At 38.6% G+C, this 19,491-nt stretch overlaps 1 protein-coding gene across 1 annotated transcript in view; it reads left to right on the top strand.

Moving 5' to 3' along the window:
- LOC126187333 (uncharacterized) overlaps window positions 1-19,491 on the top strand; it is a 200,934-nt gene that overhangs the window by 101,222 nt on the left and 80,221 nt on the right. Inside the window, exon 5 of the mRNA XM_049928355.1 lies at window positions 17,095-17,174. Within this exon, the coding sequence (XP_049784312.1) occupies window positions 17,095-17,174 (80 nt within the window). The remainder of the gene's footprint in view (window positions 1-17,094; window positions 17,175-19,491) is intronic.

The following is a 19,491-nucleotide window of genomic DNA, read 5'->3' as shown; positions in this document are numbered from 1 at the left end:
GCTCTTGGAGTATCCTCTAATGTCTTACGACATAATGTAAGATCTTGTAATGTTTTACACGTGCGAACGTACGGGCTTCCTGCGTCATCGTAGCTGCGCAAGCGCGGCAACGCCTGTCATCTGGCGCAACTGCTGAAACGAATATATTTCTAACAGGTCACGGGAAAATATTCCGAATGGTTGTTTGAGAAGCGTACCTTTCAAGTAAAGTAAATTTCCTTTTACACAAGATGAACTCTGTGCGTGCGTGAATGTCCGATGAATTTCTTAAGTCACAGAGTGTTCGACTCTCCCTCAAAAATCAAATCTTTGAGGATGGCCATTTAGAATATTTTCGAGCCCAGAAGATTTTCCCCCCCTGAGTTTCGTTTTCTAAAGTGCCGGGAAGTTCTGCACAGGTGTATAAAATCACAACCATTGAAAGAATTGATAAATGTTACAGTTCCAAGGAAAAGTATACTGTTACTTAACACAGAAAAAGTATATTTTTACCCGGGAAAAATCCTGGAATTTTTTTCCCTTGTCCGCGTAGACACCCTGATGAAGGTTTTTGACGATTTCCCGATGTTTTATTCTTAAACACGAGCTTTACAGTGGTTATTTTTAATCTTATGGTAATGTGAGCTCTGACATGTTTGTAAACATCTCGTGTTTTGAAAGATAATTAGAATAAAAAATTTTATTTAATGTTTGTGTTTCAAATCAATCTGTCCCTTTAGAATTTCTTGAGGGTAATTTTGTGTGCATGAATATATTTCAATCTCTTAATGCATATTCGTTAGTGGTCCTTTTCGTGCAATGTTTGAAAACCTGAACAGCCCATTCTGTATTGTCCAGTATGTATTGTTCTGTCGTCAAGAGGTTTAATAATAAAACAACACTGGGAAATTGTCATAAACTCCGCACACTACAACACTACTTGGCATAACCAATTCCAAAAGAACAACAGGATTACATTACATACGAGGATTGAACAACATAAACACGGATTATACAAGCAAAACAATACAGTCAGTAAGAACAGAGATATGACCTACAGAATACCATTTAAACAAAGAGCCTGTAACCATACATCATCACTGATTCAACTGTCAATCCAGCTGTAAGTAACATCATTGTGAAATAAACTTTAATAATCCAACAGCTTCATAAATAACTGCTTCAGCAAAAGTTTGACACCTACTACAGCTCCACCACCATCATAGGAGCAAACTTATACAGTAATGTAACAGCAACAGACACATCAATGTCATATGGATTTCAAGATCACTTGATGTACGTAGCAAACAATAATTTTATAGTATGCTAAATTATCTATTTCAGAATTTGAAATATTGTACCAAACTATGTACTTTCCATAGATAAGCTTAAGATGGCAATCACGCCAAAATAGCACTGTAATTAACATTCCAATTGAACACAGCATCATCTTGATCTCGCATCAATTTTTGCCTTAAAATGAGCCATCTTCATCTAGATTTCCAAATAACACCTTGCTATTTTCCCCAACAAAATTCAGTACTTCACATTTTGTTGTACTTCTTTCATGTTGAGCTGACTGTCCAATTAAGCTTCAGTGCATTTGTACCTGTGTGCCATTGTAGTGCCTATTTCACATTTGTGCATGCTAAGGCCTTTATATTAAATAGATTGAGGGCTCTCCGACAGAAGTCTACAGCTATGGTTGCTAGTACTTCGGAGTTTTCAAATTTATTTTGTAATTCTAGTAAACTACAATAACTTGTGATTCTCTCTGTTACACTGTAAAGACCAGCTTTTCCCATGTTTTCATAATATAATCCTGGAGATGACTGGAATTTCGTAGGTTATAGATCCAGATGACCTGCCACTGTTTGGATGAAGTAATCCCGAATGCTAGCACAGTGATGCCCACTATGACATGTGTTGCCATCTTGTAATTAAAAGAACTCTTTCAGGAGATTGCTGTGTACTGTCAGATACTTATTCTCTCTCACATGTATGACCACATTAGGTTCTTTAATTTCTTTTACAAGATATGGACTTCACCATTGACTGTCTAATTTCTTTGATCTTCCCCTGTGTACACTTTCATCAAACAAGAAAACTTTATCTCCTGGTCGGACCTCTTTTTAGATGTTGGGTTCTATCATAATAAACTTCGTGCTCCAATTTAGTTTGAGCATTAAGAATTCATGCACATTGGTGAATAGCTCCCATTCTCTTTTTTAACTTTGTAATATTCCTGTTATATTACATGCTCACCTTTGTCAGTTAGTTTGTGCTCAGTCTACAAAGTGTCTGAGCATTACAGTTAAAAGTTCTGTATGTTCTTACTAACGTTCCATTACTCTGTAGGTGGTAGCAAGTGGTTTGGGTTTTCTCTATATGCAGTCGTTTGCATACTCTTCACATTGTTTCACTGATAAAGTTACTACCCATATCACTCAGTAGCATTGATGGTATGCCAGATGTTAAAATAATCTTTTCCATTAGTGTGTGGTTTCTGCAACGAGAAATTTTGTCAATCCATCCTGAAAGGTAAGGGTGTGTTTAATGTCTTTATCTGTGGAACACAGTGGACCAATAATATCTGTATCACATCTTTCAAAGGCATGCTCAGGGGTTGTCGTTATTTCCTTTGACATTTTAGTTTTATTCTCTGTAATTTTATTCATTTGACAGCTTTCACGTTGGCTAGTAAACTTTTCTGTATTGGCTTTCATACCTTCAGATGTCCAATATTTCCTTATTCTGTTGTAAGTCCTCCCTGTTCCCTGATGACCACCAGTTGGTGAATCATGGAACCACTTCAGCTAGCTCTCTTTTCTTCCAAATTCAAACAAACAGCTGGTTCCTGCTCATTGTGGTCCCTGTTGTAGCCTGTGTATCATCCTCTCCCTCATGGCCTGGTTTACTGACCTCGCTTCGTTACCCTTCTCCAGAAGGGCTACTAGTATCGCCACTTGCGACCTCAGGGACAGATCTTAAACTTCTGCTCCCTGCAGCTGTCTTGGCTGTCTCTATAATCTTTCTCAAGTCTTTACTGTTTTCAGTTCCAATACTAGCTGTCCACAGGTTTCCAATTGTAGAGGGAGCATCTGCGCCCTGATTTCACTTGGTCACTGTTATATAGAATTTGATAATCTTATTCTTCTAGTTTTAGTCTAAATTTCAATAATGTTGACGATGGATCCAAAATGCTGCTTACCTATGTCAGTAGTTCGTGATCCATACATACTATGAATTTTTGGCCAAACAGATAGGCTCGGAAACATTTAACTAACTGTATAAGAGTTCGAGTCTCGTTCGGGCACACAGTTTTAATCTGCCAGGAAGTTTCATATCAGCGCACACTCCGCTGCAGAGGGAAAATCTCATTCTGGAAATATGGCTAATACTTCCCTCTCTATACCGTAACTGCTCATTTTTCCTTTGGCTTAGAACTGCACCGATTAAGCTCCTTGACTAAAATCAGGATACTGCAGTATTGAAGTTTTTCCTCCAGCTGTTGAAATGCTTCTTCCTGTTTCATTCCCCAGTTCAGCAGGTCATATAGGTTTTTCACAATTTTACTATAATTGCTTATTAAACAATGATAGTATTTGCTTAGGCTCAGAAATGCTTTTGATTGTGTACTAGTCTTTGGCTGTGGATACTGTTTCACTGCCTTGATCTTCCTTGGGACAAGCTTTAACCTTTCTGTTGTAAGAACATGCTCCAAAAATGCAACCTCTTTATGCAAGAATTCACACTTATCTACTTACAGTTTTAAATTATAGTATTTAAGCCTCTCTAAGACCGTCTCAAGTGGCTGTTTATGCTCTTCTAATGAGGAGTCAAATATTACCACATCATGTAGGTACATAAATACCTTTCGTCCTTGCAATCACTTCAAAACTGAATTCATTAATTTTTAACTGTAATTTTTTAATGGCTTTCTTTTGTACTTATAATGTCCATACACTGAGGTGACAAAGGTCATGGGATACCTCCTAATATCATATTGGACTTCATTTTCCCCAGTTTAGTGCAACAACTTGATGTGGCATTGACTCAACAAGTTGTTGGAAGTCCCCTGCAGAAATATTGAGCCCCTTTATAGCTGTCCCTAATGGTGAAAGCGTAGTCAGAGCAGGATGGTGTACATGAAATGACCTCCTGATTATGACCCATAAATGATTGATGGAATTTGTGTCGGGCGAATTGGGTGACCAAATCATTTGCTCGAATAGTCCAGAACGTTCTTAAACCAATCGTGGACAATTGTGGCCTGGTGACATGACATTGTTTGAGACCATGAACATGGTTGCCACAAGTTCTGGAAATCAGGGAATTTCAAAAGTGTCAGGGGGAAAAAAAAATCTGGAAAAGTCTCGTTTTTGTCTCAGTAGATAAAATGGTTTGTTTCATGGGATGTCGTGCATCGTCGCTGGCTGGGTGCATCTGTAACGTGTGCCGCATTGCTACTCCCTCATTCTTACTGCTTCTCCCCTTCCTACCATTCCCATCAGATTGCAGTCAGTGCCACCACCACTTCTTGCCGCTAGCCTGGCAGCTACCAAGAGAGGTAGGGAGGTGTGAGGAGTGGTTTTTGTTTTGTTTTATTTTATGTATTTATTTATCTTAATCTGATTCCTAGATATTGTTGACACAGCGGCCGGAGACAGCAGTCATGTGTGTATGAGTTTTGTATGAGTAATTGCATGAATGTGTGTGTGCTCTCGTTTTCTGACAAAGGCTATGGCCGAAAATTTAGGTGTGAGAGTGTGATTGTCTTTTGTATGTGCCTGTCTGCGGCTCAGCGAACACCTTTATGGCGAGTTGTCACCTATCCTCATTAATATTGAGTCTCAGTTTATTTGTGCATGGATTGATCACTGTGGTCTCATTTCATCAACATGCTGTCTGTGACATGTGAATAGCTGGCCACACGAGTGGCTTCCCACAATGGGCCAAAACCAAGGGCCATTTCCACAGGTATTTCTTGCGGTTCAGGCATGCTGATCTGAAGCCGATCATTTCCCAGTAATGTGCGAGCCCTGCCCATCGGCTCTAGTCTCACCGATCTGCTTGCAGGCCAGGTTTGTTCGCATGTGGCATAATGCGGTGGATTTTTTATGGTTCATCCATGGACCCAGGACCGAGGTGCTCCTCAGCAGGTCAGAGACCATGAGCGATGGATTTCCGGAATTGCGATTGTCTCACTGCAAGGACATTGTACAGTGCGGTGTTTTATAGATATTTTATTTATTGTAGTACATTTTCGCACTTTAAAAGTGGTTTATGTACTAGAAAGCATGGACGATAAGAAGAAGAAAATTGTGTCAGTTCTGGCAGTTTGCACGCTATGTATTCATATATTTCTCAAAAGAAAAATCACACAATTCCTGTAAAATTATAGACATAACACAGTGAGTAATAACCAATAATAACAAACATAGTTGGACAAACATTTTATAGTGTTGGTTTACACAACTCTTCCCTGCCTTATACACTTCTTTCAGGAGACCTTTTCTGTGGGGTTATTTCTGAAATCATTGAAGGTATTTTAAATCTGTCTTGTGACTCAAGGGAAATCCACCTTTTTGTCACCAAATGTGTTTTGTTTAATTGAAAACAGAGGTCTTATTGAAACATATAACATTTGGCTTGCTTTCTCCATCTAAAAACAGTTCATTAAGAAAGCTGTTGATGTTAGTACTTAAGATTTTTGCTCATATGGGGGAGAAATATAGAAGTCCATGCACTTTTTGTCAACTTAAGTCTTTACGTACCCTTGACATCTTGGGGGATAATGCTAAAACTTGTCTGGAAATATCAGGGAATTTCACCTGGGGAAACTTATGGCAACCCCAATGAAGTCCATGAATGGCTGCAAATGGTCTCCAAGTAGCCGACTATAACCATTTCTGGTCATCGATCAGTTCCATTGGCGTAGAGGACCCAGGCAATTCCATGTAAACACAGCCCACATCATTATGAAGCCACCACCAGCCTGCATAGTGCCTTGTTGCATTTTGGCTCCAAAGCTCTGTGGGGTTTGTGCCACAATCGAACCCTGCCATCAACTTTTACCAAGTGAAATTGTGACTCGTCTTACCAGGCCATAGTATCCCAGTCATCTTGGCTCCAACCAATATGGTCACAAGCCCAGGAGAGGCTCTACAGGCGTTGTCATGTTGTTAGCAGAGGCATTCACATCAGTTGTCTGCTACCATAGTCATAAGAAGCAAATCTTGCTGCACTGTGCTGATGGGTAAGTTGATTTCTGCAGGTATTTCACACAGTAGTGCTAATCTGTTGGCACTTACAACTCTATCCAGACACTATATGTCAACTGGTTGCCTGGGAAGTGAAAGGTGTCATTGTGTGCCATACAAATGTCCACAATGGCATTTCTCTCTCTTCGCAATTCAGATGTTCGAGTCTGAGATTTTCTTTTAACATGCTAGCCCTGGATTTTATCTCTGTCTCCTCTCTTGTAACCTGCTATACTTTCTGGTTCTATATCAAACATTTTTACCCGTCTATGTATATGACTGTTTTTCACCAGGCCTCCATGCGGCCTGACTTACCACAATTAGAACATGTTAAGCTTTTTGGTCTGTCTGTCTTCAGTATTATTATATTTCTTGCTGCTGGCTTTTCTTTTACTGATGCAATAGCACTCACTTCTAGAGGCAATATCAGCAGCTTCAGAGAGTGTTACTGTCTTTGCTGTAGCCCGTACTATCATTTTAATGTGGTCATTACAAAGACCCCTCATGAATATTGCCACATTTCAGAACCAGCGCAATATTTCCAGCTAACTCAGCTTCATTTTCCACATTTCAGATCCAGCGCGATATTTCCAGCTAACTCAGCTTCAGACATTACACCCAGAATGGCTTCTAAAAATGACACTGCAAGGCTTCAATACATGAACGCCATTGTGCAGTGCTTTCACGGTGATGTTGTTTACTTCTAAAACATTTTACAGGTGTAATAGTCTAATGTCCATTTGCAAACATATTTTTCCACTAAGATAGCACGTACAGCAGACCAGGTGCCTGTCGAATCCCTGACAAACAATTTTCTCCATCAGCTCGTACTGTTCATGCCTTAACAAGCTTAAGCAAGACATAGTGCTGACCTGGGACCACTAACTTGAATTGCAGTATCACAGTTATCCAAAGACTCATTTAACTACCCTTTGTTGCATTTAAAAGGTTTTGGCAGTAACTTTAATGCATCACTTAAAATAATATCCTGCTTGATTGGTGACAGTTGTGCAACATTACTATCATTTCCTTCTCCCTCCTCATTTTGTGGCATGTTATACCCCTTTCTCACCTTACTTAAGTGTGTCTGCAACTGTGCTGCCTCCTCTCTGCACCCACTTCACCTCCAAGCCGCATGGCCCTCACTGCCAGCCAGCCACACACCTCCTATTACATTACCAACTTCCTTGCATCTGAGGAACTGTCTGACCCACCCGTTGACTGATCATGCCACCTCCCTGTGGAACAGAGCGGTGCCATGTCTCACTGCCAAATAACTGCTGCAAAATTGAATCCCTGCCGTGGTGAACTTTCCTGGCCTGTCAGAAGATCTTGTACTATGTCCCTCTTGATTCACCTGCTGACAGACATCGTTGTTGACCCACCTCTCACATAGTCAGACCCGCACCATAATGGACCTTCCCAGCCAGTCAGAATTGTCTTATTTTTTCCTTTGCCTCAAGATGCCTACCACACCTTGTCTGTCGTAGCTCTCAAAGCCATGAGTTCTTTCCTGACTTCAGACTGAGTACCATCAAAAGTTGACAATGACCAGCACTTATTTCTCTGTTCTGTGCTCTAGCCAGTCCCAGTACCGTGTAGAGAGACAGTAAGGCTGTGGCTTCCTTATAGCCAACACCTGACAGTGTCGGGAGGATGACGGTTCAATCCTGTCTCCGGCCATCCTGATTTAGGTTTTCCGTGATTTCCCTAAATCGCTTCAGGCAAATGCTGGGATGGTTCCTTTGAAAGGGCACTGCCGATTGCCTTCCCCATCCTTCCCTCACCCGAGCTTGCGCTCCGTCTCTAATGACCTCGTTGTCAACGGGACGTTAAACACTAATCTCCTCCTCCTCCACCTGACAGTGGGGATTCCTAATCTGTGCCAACCCCACCCCCGGCACCAAAATTTTGTTTGTGTAGTGTCCTGTGAGTGGATCAGGATGGGAGCTGACACTGTTTCCAGTAGTGAAGTGGCTTCTCCATCTCATAGATTCTACAGCCATTAACATGGTCTCTTGCTTCCTAGTGTCCCTGCTGATGTTAGGTTACATTTCTACACACACACACACACACACACACACACACAAAAAAATTATCCAGTGTTGCAACTTTGGCTACTCCTGTCAGTATCTCACGCTACTAATACAAGACAGCATGCAAAAAGCCTCGATAGTTTTATTTGATGTATCGTTATACTCACCTATTTGTCATCATGTGCAGTACAGCATTGTGTCAATCAATAGGAAGTTCTCTACATGTACATTTCATGTTATCAGTTTGTAATTGAGTTGATATGTAATAAGTTTTTTTGTTTGGTGTTACAGTAGTTGATGGGAGAAGATGTTTGCATTTTGTATTAGTTTTTAAAAATCATGGTTGGGGGAGGAGAGCAGGAAACTAGTTTGCTATTTTTGCATAAAAAAGGATTCAAATCGTGTTTAGCATATTTAAGAAAGAAAGAATTATCACTGTTGTCATGGCATGTTACTGCCTAATTATTTTGGGTGCAGGAGAAAACTAAATCAATTTCAGTTACGTATGTAATGCTTTGCTCTTATGTGCTGTTTGTTGGTCACACATCATTTATCATGAATCCCGAATTACCCCTAAAAATGTTTTGTGGCCAACATTGCCATGAATAAGTTTAATGTGTTAATTAGCTTCTTTGCCTTCATTCTGCATCAGTCACAGATTGTAAAGAGAAGAGAGTGGTATTCCATGCACTCATATTAGAAGCTTGCTCTCACTGTGATCCTATAGTGTGATTAAAATTACTTGTTGGTTGACACGTCAAATGTTGGAGCTGGTGTCCTCCAATCAGAGTGCTTAACATTATGACCGAACTGTTTGCTTTTGCCAAACTGCCTGAGCAATTGATCAGTTCACTTCCAATTCCTTTTCCGGCTGTCTTGAGTGTTTGGAGTTTTGTTTCTTGATTCCAGAGCCTGCCACTTTCATGTTGCATTTCATCAGACATAATAGCATGCTTATGATGGTGCTAATGAAATACACACCTCTCATGTACAACACTAACCAAACACTACGGGATTCTTTTGCACAAGATGCAATTCATCATCACACATACAGTTATCATCATCAGCACCGAGATCAGCCTCAGCACAGAGATCAGCCTACATTAGATTAGCTTTGTATCTGAGACCAAACCTTTTGAAGGCAGCAAATCATGGCTGAGACTGGCCCTCTAAAGCTTCAAATATTACGATGTAATACAGGATGGTGGTGTAGCATAGTGGTCGAGTGTTCAAAACTCGACATATACTCGGAAATTTATTTCTAAATCTTATCAAAATGACTTTGATTATTATTTTTATTCAGTAAGTTGAAGTAAACATATTTTTTTATTTCTAATATTCATCGTCATATTGACTTTTTTATTTGCTCTTATTTTTCTTCCTGTCATTCTTTTTTCATTTGGTATCCGCATGTGTCACTTATAACCTTTAACCAGGACTCTTCATCAATTGGTAATTGCCAGCTCGTGTAGCCAATGTAAGGATAGTTTCAGGTAAGCAAGAAATTACAGTTTGCTTTTAGTGCTCGAAATGAAATTTTTCTGTTTGCTCATAGAGGTTAGGTTTAATCACGTTGGTTAGGTTAGGAGACACATTTAAATTCAAGGCTACATAAAGCATTGTCTGCTGTTCATTTGTTGGTCACTTAAAATGAGCTATCAGCTGAGCATCTCATGTTCCCATCAGACATTATGGTGGCCACTTCAAACATAGCTTCAAACTTGTGAAGTGACCCGCCGTATTTTTTGTGTGTCACCTACAAACCGAGCAATAGCCAGCAGCCGTTGTGGCAACACTGTAGTGGCAAGTGACAGATGTCAACTAACAAGTAATTTTAATTGGGCCATAGTCTGCAAAGAAATTGAAAAACACGAGATCAGCAAGACCAAAAGATATTAACTTACAGATTTAAGGAGAGAGAATCTTCTTTGTTTATTCAGGATTAATATTAGCATAAATAAAAATTATTGTTATTTATTATTATATCTTCGTTTTCCTGTTAATCTTACACTTATAGTTAGATAGTGGTGTTAAAAGCAAAATGCCTGTGACTACTTATACTTGATTTGATATGGGCATTTGATCTGTATTGTTATCCATCATTCTAGGAATATTATGTGGTATGTTGTTAAATTTAGCTGATTTTGATAATGTACTAAACATTCACCTACAAGATTGGTTGATGAGCCATATGCTCTTTGTTGGCTGTTTTCTGCATTCATGCTAGCAAATTTCTTGCGAGTTCGCGATTACGTGTCAGTTACATAGTACATCAACAACAAAAATACTAACATGTAGTACCGAGACTATACATGTCCTGCATAAATCCCTACTAAACTTCTCTCACAGGCTAAAATAGTATTAGATAAGACATAAAGTGTAAAACCAATAGTAGGATTACTCCTCATTGCTCAGCACAAAACTGATAGATGTAACGAAAATAGACTTTTCATTCAGTGAAACAAGTAGTTTTTTATGTGAGTGAAATGTGTATTCCATTGTAGTTCATCCATAAATATAATTGTAAATGTGTGAAATACTACCCTGGTAGCCACATCATATAGTGTTTCAGATTCACAGATGGGAGATATTATTTTGTGTGTTTATTTATTGATACAGAGCAACTACTGCCATGTTTTATTTCAGTATTCGCAACTGCATTTGACATACTGTGTAATTAACAATTTTGTGTGCGAGTGCATGTGCGTGATGTTACTTTGTAATCTTGAGGAAGCAAATTCATAGATGACAGTTATAGTTCTATAATAGTAAATTTGTTCATCTTTATGAACATAAAGTTGACTGAAAACTAATGTAGTGAAGCAAATATGCTGCTGAACTTTGGTGGCAGTTTAGTAACCGAAGTGAAGCAAACATTAAATAGCTGAAAGAAGAATTATTACTGATTATTATTATTATTATTATTATTATTATTAGTAGTAGTAGTAGTAGTAGTAGTAGTAGTAGTAGTTAGTCATACGACTAAAATAAATACAACACAGTTAATATGAAAAATAATCTAAATTACACTGAGGTGACAAAAGTCATGAGCTAGCAATACGCACATATACAGGTGGTGTAGTTTCACATACATGGGATATAAAAGGGCATTGCATTGGCAGAGCTATTATTTGTGCTCAGGTGATTCATGTGAAAAGGTTTCCAATGTGATTATGGCTGCATGACAGCAATTAGCAGACTTTGAATACAGAATTGTAATTAGAGCTAGACGTATGGAACATAACATTTTGGAGCCTGAAAATTCCAAGTTTCAGGCCTTACTTCTTGTCATGGACAATGAAATAACCGAAAGCCGTCACTTCATCACTTGATAACTGAGAGCTGCCACATTTGGGTAGAAATCAATATGGGATGTACAACGATCGTACCCATTAGGACAGTGTGCCAAAATTTGGCATTAATGGGCTATAGCAGCAGACGACTGACACATGGGCCTTTGCTAACGGCATGACATCACGTGCAGTGCGTCTCCTGGGCTCGTGACAATGTTGATTGAACCCTAGAATACTGGAAAACCGTGGCCTGGTCATTTGAGTCCCAATTTCAGTTGGTAAGAGCTGACAGTAGGGTTCAAGTGTTTCACAAAGACTACAAATCCACGGACCCAGATTGTCAACAAGGCACCGTGCAAGCTGGTGGTGTCTCCATAACGGTGTGGGCTGTGTTTACATAGAATTGACTGGGTTCTCTGGTCCAACTGAACCAACCATTGACTAGAAATGGTCATGTTGGGCTACTTTGAGACTATTTGCAGCCATTCATGGACTTCATGTTCCCAAACAACGATGGAATCTTTATGTATGATATTGCGCCATGTCACCAGGCCACAATTGTTCGTGATTGGTTTGAAGAACAGACAGTTTGAGCAAACAACTTGGCTGTCAAGATCAGCCAACCTGAATTCCATTGAAAATCTATGGGACATATTGAGAGGTCAATTTGTACACAAAATCCTGCACGGGCAGCACTTTTTTCACATTTGTGGCTAGCTATGGAGGCAGCATGGCTCAGGTTTTCTGCATGAAACTTCCAACCACTTGATGAATCCATGCCACATCAGGTTGCAGCAGTGCGCAAAACAAAACTAGATCCAACACAATAGTAGGAGGTATTCTATGACTTTAGTCACCTTAGTGTAAATTAACAAGGGGACCCTAGGCACTGGCACTCTTCAGATTTTCTTCATATTTGTGAGATTTGAGGATCACTGCCCAGACATTAATTTCTTCAAGCAGTACAGCACAGTTTTCCAAAAAGGGTGGGGGTTGGGGGGCTTGTTTGAAGATATATATGAGATTTTTAACATAGTTGCTGATAGCTGTGTGCATAGCATTGAATTGTTGTAATTATGAATTTGCTGGTTTGAAGCTCACTTGTAGAACTATTTTTTTATTTATGTAAATTATTAATTGAATTCCGTATCTGTAAACAAATGTTGAATCACAAATTTTTAATGAAAATGTACGGGTCATATATAAAGTAAAATATGATACAGGCATGCAAAGTGCCTTACTGACAAATAAAAAAATTATGTACATCAGTAGTACTGTTCAATCTCTCTCTATTTTTAAGAAAAAAAATTATGTTGTTCTCAAATTGCAACACTTTCTAAACTTCCATGCTGATTAAGTCCATAGAACTGTGGTCTTTTCCACATGTGCTCCTGACCAAAAAGCAGTTCTGGTAGTCTGAGTCCAAGGATTTTATTTATCGTGCATATTGCATTCTTGTGGTAATATTTCCATAGAAACTTTCTTCACCGAAGACACATTTCTTTCTCTCCAACCCAGAAGTGTAGTAGCAATTTTCATAGATTTAAATATTTTTGATATACTGAAATATTTTCTCAAATTCTTAGTCCCTATTTCACCCCTTAACACCTGAATTTCCAAAAACGGTTAAAGAACTGGGTTTATAAGGCCCAGGAAATACTGGAAAAACCCAAGAATTTTTTCATCTGGGAGAAACCTGGGAATTTTTCATTGTTTTAGTTTTCAGTTAAATTTTTGTAATTTTGAGTGGTAAGAACCTGTACTCTAACAAAGAATATTACTGTATTCTGCAACTGCCGAATAATACTGTAGCAATAAAACATAACTGAGAGGGGGAGAAAAAATAAAATAAAATAAAATAAAAAACTAAACAAGGGTGTTCACAGAAGCGTCTGCCAACAGCAAAATGTGTCAAATGCTGTAGGACGCTTCATAGCAAGCTGCTTCCAATGATCGTGACATCACAGCTGTTAACATTAGATCCATTTGAGCAATTGACAGCAAGCTCATGCGCATGCACAGTTAAGCCACATATGAGCAACACTTCTGCCCACATGAAGTGTAGCTGGTATTAGCAATAGCAGCAAACAGACAGATGCTACCTGCAAAAATTTTTCTTTTGCGCCCAAGTTGCCAGATTCGCACATGCGCAGAGCAGTCTGAGTTCTAGCAGTGAGGGGGTAATCTCCACGTGACCCTTGTTTACTTTTAATGATTTTGCTCTTTCATCTTCGTTTACAGCTCTCACGTCAAATGATGATAAAACGGATTCTGCGGCCGGGAACTATCAAGTGAATTAAAATACGGAGGATGGAACTTAAATAGTGGCAACTACTTATTCGCAACTGATACAAAAGAGTTGCATGTTTGGACCTGTTACTGTCCTTCAAAGTAGTCACCAGCATTGTGTAGAACCTGTTGCCAGCGATGTGGAAGGCGTAGTATACCGTTAGCAGAGCCTGTTCTGTTGATGGCGCGAATGGAACAGTCTACTGCATGTTGAATCTCTGGAACAGTTCTGAAGCAAATGCCACAAAGTGGTTCCTTCATCTTTGGAATAAAATCAAAGTCACAAGGACTTAAGGCCGGGAAGTATGGTGGATGGTTTAATACTTGCCAGCCCCAGCGACTCAACAGAGCAGCCCCAGCTTGCACTGTATGCGTCATCGAATTGTTGTGCAAAATGATGGGTGGGTTGCGCAGAAAGTGTCGCCACTTCTTTCACAAAGCTGGTTGCAGGTGATGCCTCAAAAACAAACAGTAACACTGTGCATTGACAGTCTGCCGTGGAGAAACGTAATGTGTTAGGGTAGCATAATGCATTCAGAAACATAGTGAGACCATTAAGTTAGACAGCTCGTTCACAAGTGACTGTGTTTCCCTCGATTGTGTGCACGCCGGTGACATTGGACGGATGGTTCGGATGATGCACTTGGGTGACTTAGACTGTCTTTGAAAACACTGGATCCCACAAGGCCAGCTACAACACACCGCCGAAATTCCTTTAGCTTTTTCTTTTCATTTGGCTTGGTTAGTCGAAACAACATAAATGCATTTCCAACAGAAATATCAATCATATACCAAAACAGTCTGAGCCACCAGCGTCTAGATTTTCTGTCAATTGCATAGAAACTATTCATCATGTCCGCTTTATCTACACATGCCATGTTCGAATTACAAGATTTCACTATCTGTGGACAAGGTATTTTTGTAATTGTTCCATCCTTTTGTTTCCTACCGACTTCTTTCAAAGTTACATGTGAGTCAATTGTTGATAGTAACGTGACAAAACGTTTATCTTTCCATTTCATGCATGCAATCCCATCAGAACGAACTGACCAGTCACTTTCTCCTCTTCGCAACTCTTTGTCCGGTTACAGAGGAGGAAGTCCTTTTCTGTGGACTCCGATGGTACCACAGGCTAGGATACCATCAAGTTTTAGTGTCTGCAAAAGTGGAACACTAGTTTTAAAAAAATGTCAAAATATATGTGATATCCTTTGCCCTCTAAGCCTTTACACAAATCTCTTTACAATCCTCTCTCCCAAAAATTTCTCCACTGCACCATCTGATTTCCCAGTATATACCCCAAAATCGCAGGTGTATCCCATTTTGTCAGCTCTGACCCATATTTTGTACCCCCTCTTGATGGGCTTTTGAGGCATATACTGTTAGAATGATATTCGCCCTTTGAATTTCACCATGCATTCAGCAACTTGTCAGTAATTGATTTATTAGTAGTCAAATTTTATACAATTTGTAGTAACATTTATTCCCTTTTTGTGGCATAAGGGTGTTGTCATTTACATGTATATGAGATAAAATCCAGCAGAATCTTTTCAATGACACAAGTGAAGAAGTGTACTGATCTCCGAGTTCTTTGTGCGATGACCAGCAATCACAATATGCGCAGGGTTGTTTGGTACCCATTAGAATATTTATAGCCAAAAACACCTGAGCAAATTTTTCCCCAAATAGCTATAAAAAGAAATCAACTGGCAGCATACCTTCACTTTCAGTTTTCCTTTGACACCAACTTCCTCTAAAAAATGTACAGAATGCATCGTACTGTCATCCCTTGTCCATGTAAAATTCACAGACCTTACTAGTGGCACATTATCTTCAGAACTGAAACTGTAATCACTGTCATTTTCAAAACGATTTTCACTTTCAGAAACAACATTAGATATCACTGGTCTTTGCACTTGTGAATCAAGATCACTGTCTTCAGCCAAAATATCACTTTCATTATCACTGGTACTGCCAGTCTCAGAGTCCACATCAGAAGTAATTTCTTCTAAAAGACACGTCAGAACTTCCTCATCCTTTAATTTGCAAGAAAACATTTCGCAAAACTGAAATTAAAAAAGAGAGAGAGAGATAAGCTTCTAATACTACCCCTGCAGCCGCAGTGGTTTCAAACAAAACCACCAGAGTAAGTATGGAAAAAGTACATGACTTTCATTATTGTTGCAATACATATCGTATGTACTTATATACAAAGTATTATGAATTTGTTGCATGTGTGAAACTTACATTTCAAAGACAAATTCAATCACAATTCAAGAAAAAGAGAACCAGCACACCACAAACAATAATGGCACTTATACTTGAATAGCTAACTGCAACCATGTGAGAAATATTGACATAGTTCAGATTTTCATCGCTAGATGACAGCGCAGAATAGTATTATTATTATTATTATTATTATTATTATTATTATTATTATTAATAATAATAAAGCCTTGTGTCTTATTGTTTTAGTAAATCTATATCCAGACACCTTCAAACCCTATAAATATGAAGAAAATGGAAAAGGGCTAGTCTGTAAGGTCCTCTTGTAAGATCCTTTGTAACACAGAACCATATGAACCGAAAATACTGTCATAATTTGTTAAATACTACAGTGAACTGAGGAATAATAAGAAAATATGCCAGTTGGTGATGACTTGTCCACCATTTCATTCATTCATTCATTCATTCATTCATTCATTGCAATAAAAGTTGTGGTTTTTAAATGCTTTATTTAATTTTAGTTACCTGACTTGCTCACTAGCTACTGCAGAGCATTTCACACTAATTCTTTAATTTTTAAGTGCAATTAAAAGGAGACAGTATTGCTGCCTGCTTCACACTGTCAAGAAGGGAGAATCTACTTTTAGAAGTGAGATTCTGACTGCTGGTAAATGCATATAAAAGTAGATAATTCTATCCAACAAATTTAAAACTGTGTAGGCTGATATGACAGTAAGACAAAAAATTATATTCAGGAGTAGTGGGGTTAGTTCCCTGTTCACCCACTTTCAAATTAGTTTTCAGCTGCTTCCTCTCTAGAGGCTGATTCCAGAATGCTTCCTTGAATATTATTTGATTGTATCCCTAATTTGTGTCCTTATTGTCTAGTTCAGTTTAATTTTTTAAAATCATGTAGATAATTTTAAAAATCCCTGTTAACCTCTTAGACTTTTGTGTATCAGCAATAATCATTCTGTAATGTAAAACATATTTTCTGTTTGTTTTCAGTCTATGGAACATTCCACCTATCTTGACCGAATGACTGAGTTGGTTTCTATGTATTTGGACATGGAAATAAAGGCTTCAAGGTATTGTAATCCTCCACAGTGTGTATTGTTTTCCGAAAAGTAGGCTTTGTATTTGACTGAATACAAAATGGAAAGTTGCCATTTAGTTCTAGATAATATAGTGATGTTAGATTCTTCAAATGCTGCTTTTCAATGTATCTAGGTTTTAAGTCATGGTTGTACACAGCTGTATTAATCAATTTATTCATAAACAGATAATCTTCAGGAATGTGACAACTTATAACCACTATCAAATTTCATGCTACAAATCAACATCTCCATTCAACTGTAAATCAAAAGCACATGCAGTGTATAGTAAATCTGAGGCAAGCACACGACATGATTATTGTCATTTTGTTTCCCCACAGATTTACGGTAAGCTATACGTGCCCCAGATTTATAATTGAATGGAGATGTTGGTTTGCAGCACATTTCTTATTAGTTGTTATGTGTTGTAACCCGTCTAATTAGGATACAATACTCCTGAAGATGGTCTGTTTGTGATCGAAACTGTTTGTTTTATAACGTGATTGATACAGCTGTGTGCAAACATGATTTTTCAATAATTCGTACAATCTGTGAATCATTACCTCCTCAAAATAGTATCTAGGTTAAGCCCTACAATCAGTCAAAATCTTTGCTGCCAATGAGGTAATCATTCATACTTACAGGTTGTAGGTTTTCATTGTTGCAATTTGACCATAGTTATTTAGGTTCTCTTGTATGGTGATGTGAATGGCCAACACTGTTAATGTGTGTGACCTCTTTGTAAATAGTGCAAATGGGTTGCACAAAGATAGTTATAAACGAGCAAAAACTGAATATATACACAAACACTCCTGTTGGAGGAACATCCGCAACCGAACTTTATACCAGAGCTTGAAAATACTGTTACGGTTGTAAAGTTCTTTTATTTAGGACACAACCAGTTTCGGGCTCCTATCCGGCCATCTTCAGATGTCGTACTGAAAATAGCAAGAGATAGGAGATAATTTTTACATGCAGTAATACACAAACAAAAAATTTCTTAAAATTTAAAAACCACTAGTTGGGCTAGGTCCTCTAAAATGTAAGTCAATGCCAAAGTAACACCAGACAGTACTGCAGAAGATTGCCTGAGTAAAGAAATGTGCCAAGAATGCCAGGACCCCTACACTTGGTGCTGTGACTCCAAGTGCCGCAGCGGATGAGTGCAAGATGTGGTGTGCTACCAGCGAGTCCAGAGTGCAGACTAGCATTCATGAAGGAGGGAGCCAACTGGTAAACCAGAATGGCAAAAGTACTGTCATCTGTTGACAGGAACACGAATTCTGGGTCACTAGCCCAGATGTTCAGTTGAATTAGTGATTTACATTTAAAATGAAAAAAGGAAACGTTATACAGAAAGTTCATTATGTGTCGTAAAGGAGCAGTACAGAACTGCAGTAAAACTGAGTGGAAGCTGGTGACATAAAATTCATTTACAAACCATGAAATGCAGTGAATTTTTTTCCTTTACCCAAGTGGTATTCAAGTTCTTAATTTAGTGGGGATATATATGTGGCTACACGGAAAAACACACCACAGTCATCAGTTAAAAGAACATACACATGTGCCACTCGTATTTACAAGCATCCATCCAGGTCATTTTACATAGCTGGAAAATGTCCTCTTTTAATAGAAGTTTGCATGTTATTCATTTTTTGTCCTATGACTATGTGCATTATTGTGCTGCATCATTGTGTGTCCTCACTAATTTAAAATTTACCTGTCTTTTTTCATGATGTAAAATTCGTCTCAGTTTGGATCTTATGTAAGCCTCTATTAGTTATCGACTTTTAGTTAGCAGGTTTTAATTTCTGACAGTGTGGACTTAAGGTTTCACTACTTTCCCGTTTGGTTAGTAATGAGATGCTTGTAAATAGGACTAGACAAACCCACCCTCTGGTTGCAAGGTAGTGGGTCTGTGCCTTGACCTATCAAAGGCTGGATCAGTCATAAAATTCTTTACTAACAACTTAAATTGAAAAGAACATACAGGAAATGTTGTGGGGAAGGCAAAACAAAGACTGTGTTTTATTGGCAGAAAATTCAGAAAATGTAACAGATCTACTAAAGAGTGCATTCACTATGCTTGACTATCCTCTTTTGGAGTATTGCTGCAGGGTCTGTGATCCTTACTAGATAGGATTAACAGAGTACATCATGAAAGTTCAGAAAAGAACAACACGTTTGGTATTATCACGAAATAGGGGAGAGGGTGTGACTGATATGATATGGGATTTGCATGGACATCATTAAAACAAAGGCATGTTTTATCGTGGTGGAATCTTCTTATGAGATTTCAATTGCAAACTTT

The sequence above is a fragment of the Schistocerca cancellata genome, chromosome 5 (assembly GCF_023864275.1).
Source record: "Schistocerca cancellata isolate TAMUIC-IGC-003103 chromosome 5, iqSchCanc2.1, whole genome shotgun sequence".
In the NCBI taxonomy this organism is placed as follows: Eukaryota; Metazoa; Arthropoda; class Insecta; order Orthoptera; family Acrididae; genus Schistocerca; species Schistocerca cancellata.
Note: the sequence above shows the minus strand (reverse complement) of the source record. Positions and strands in the feature narration are given on the sequence as shown.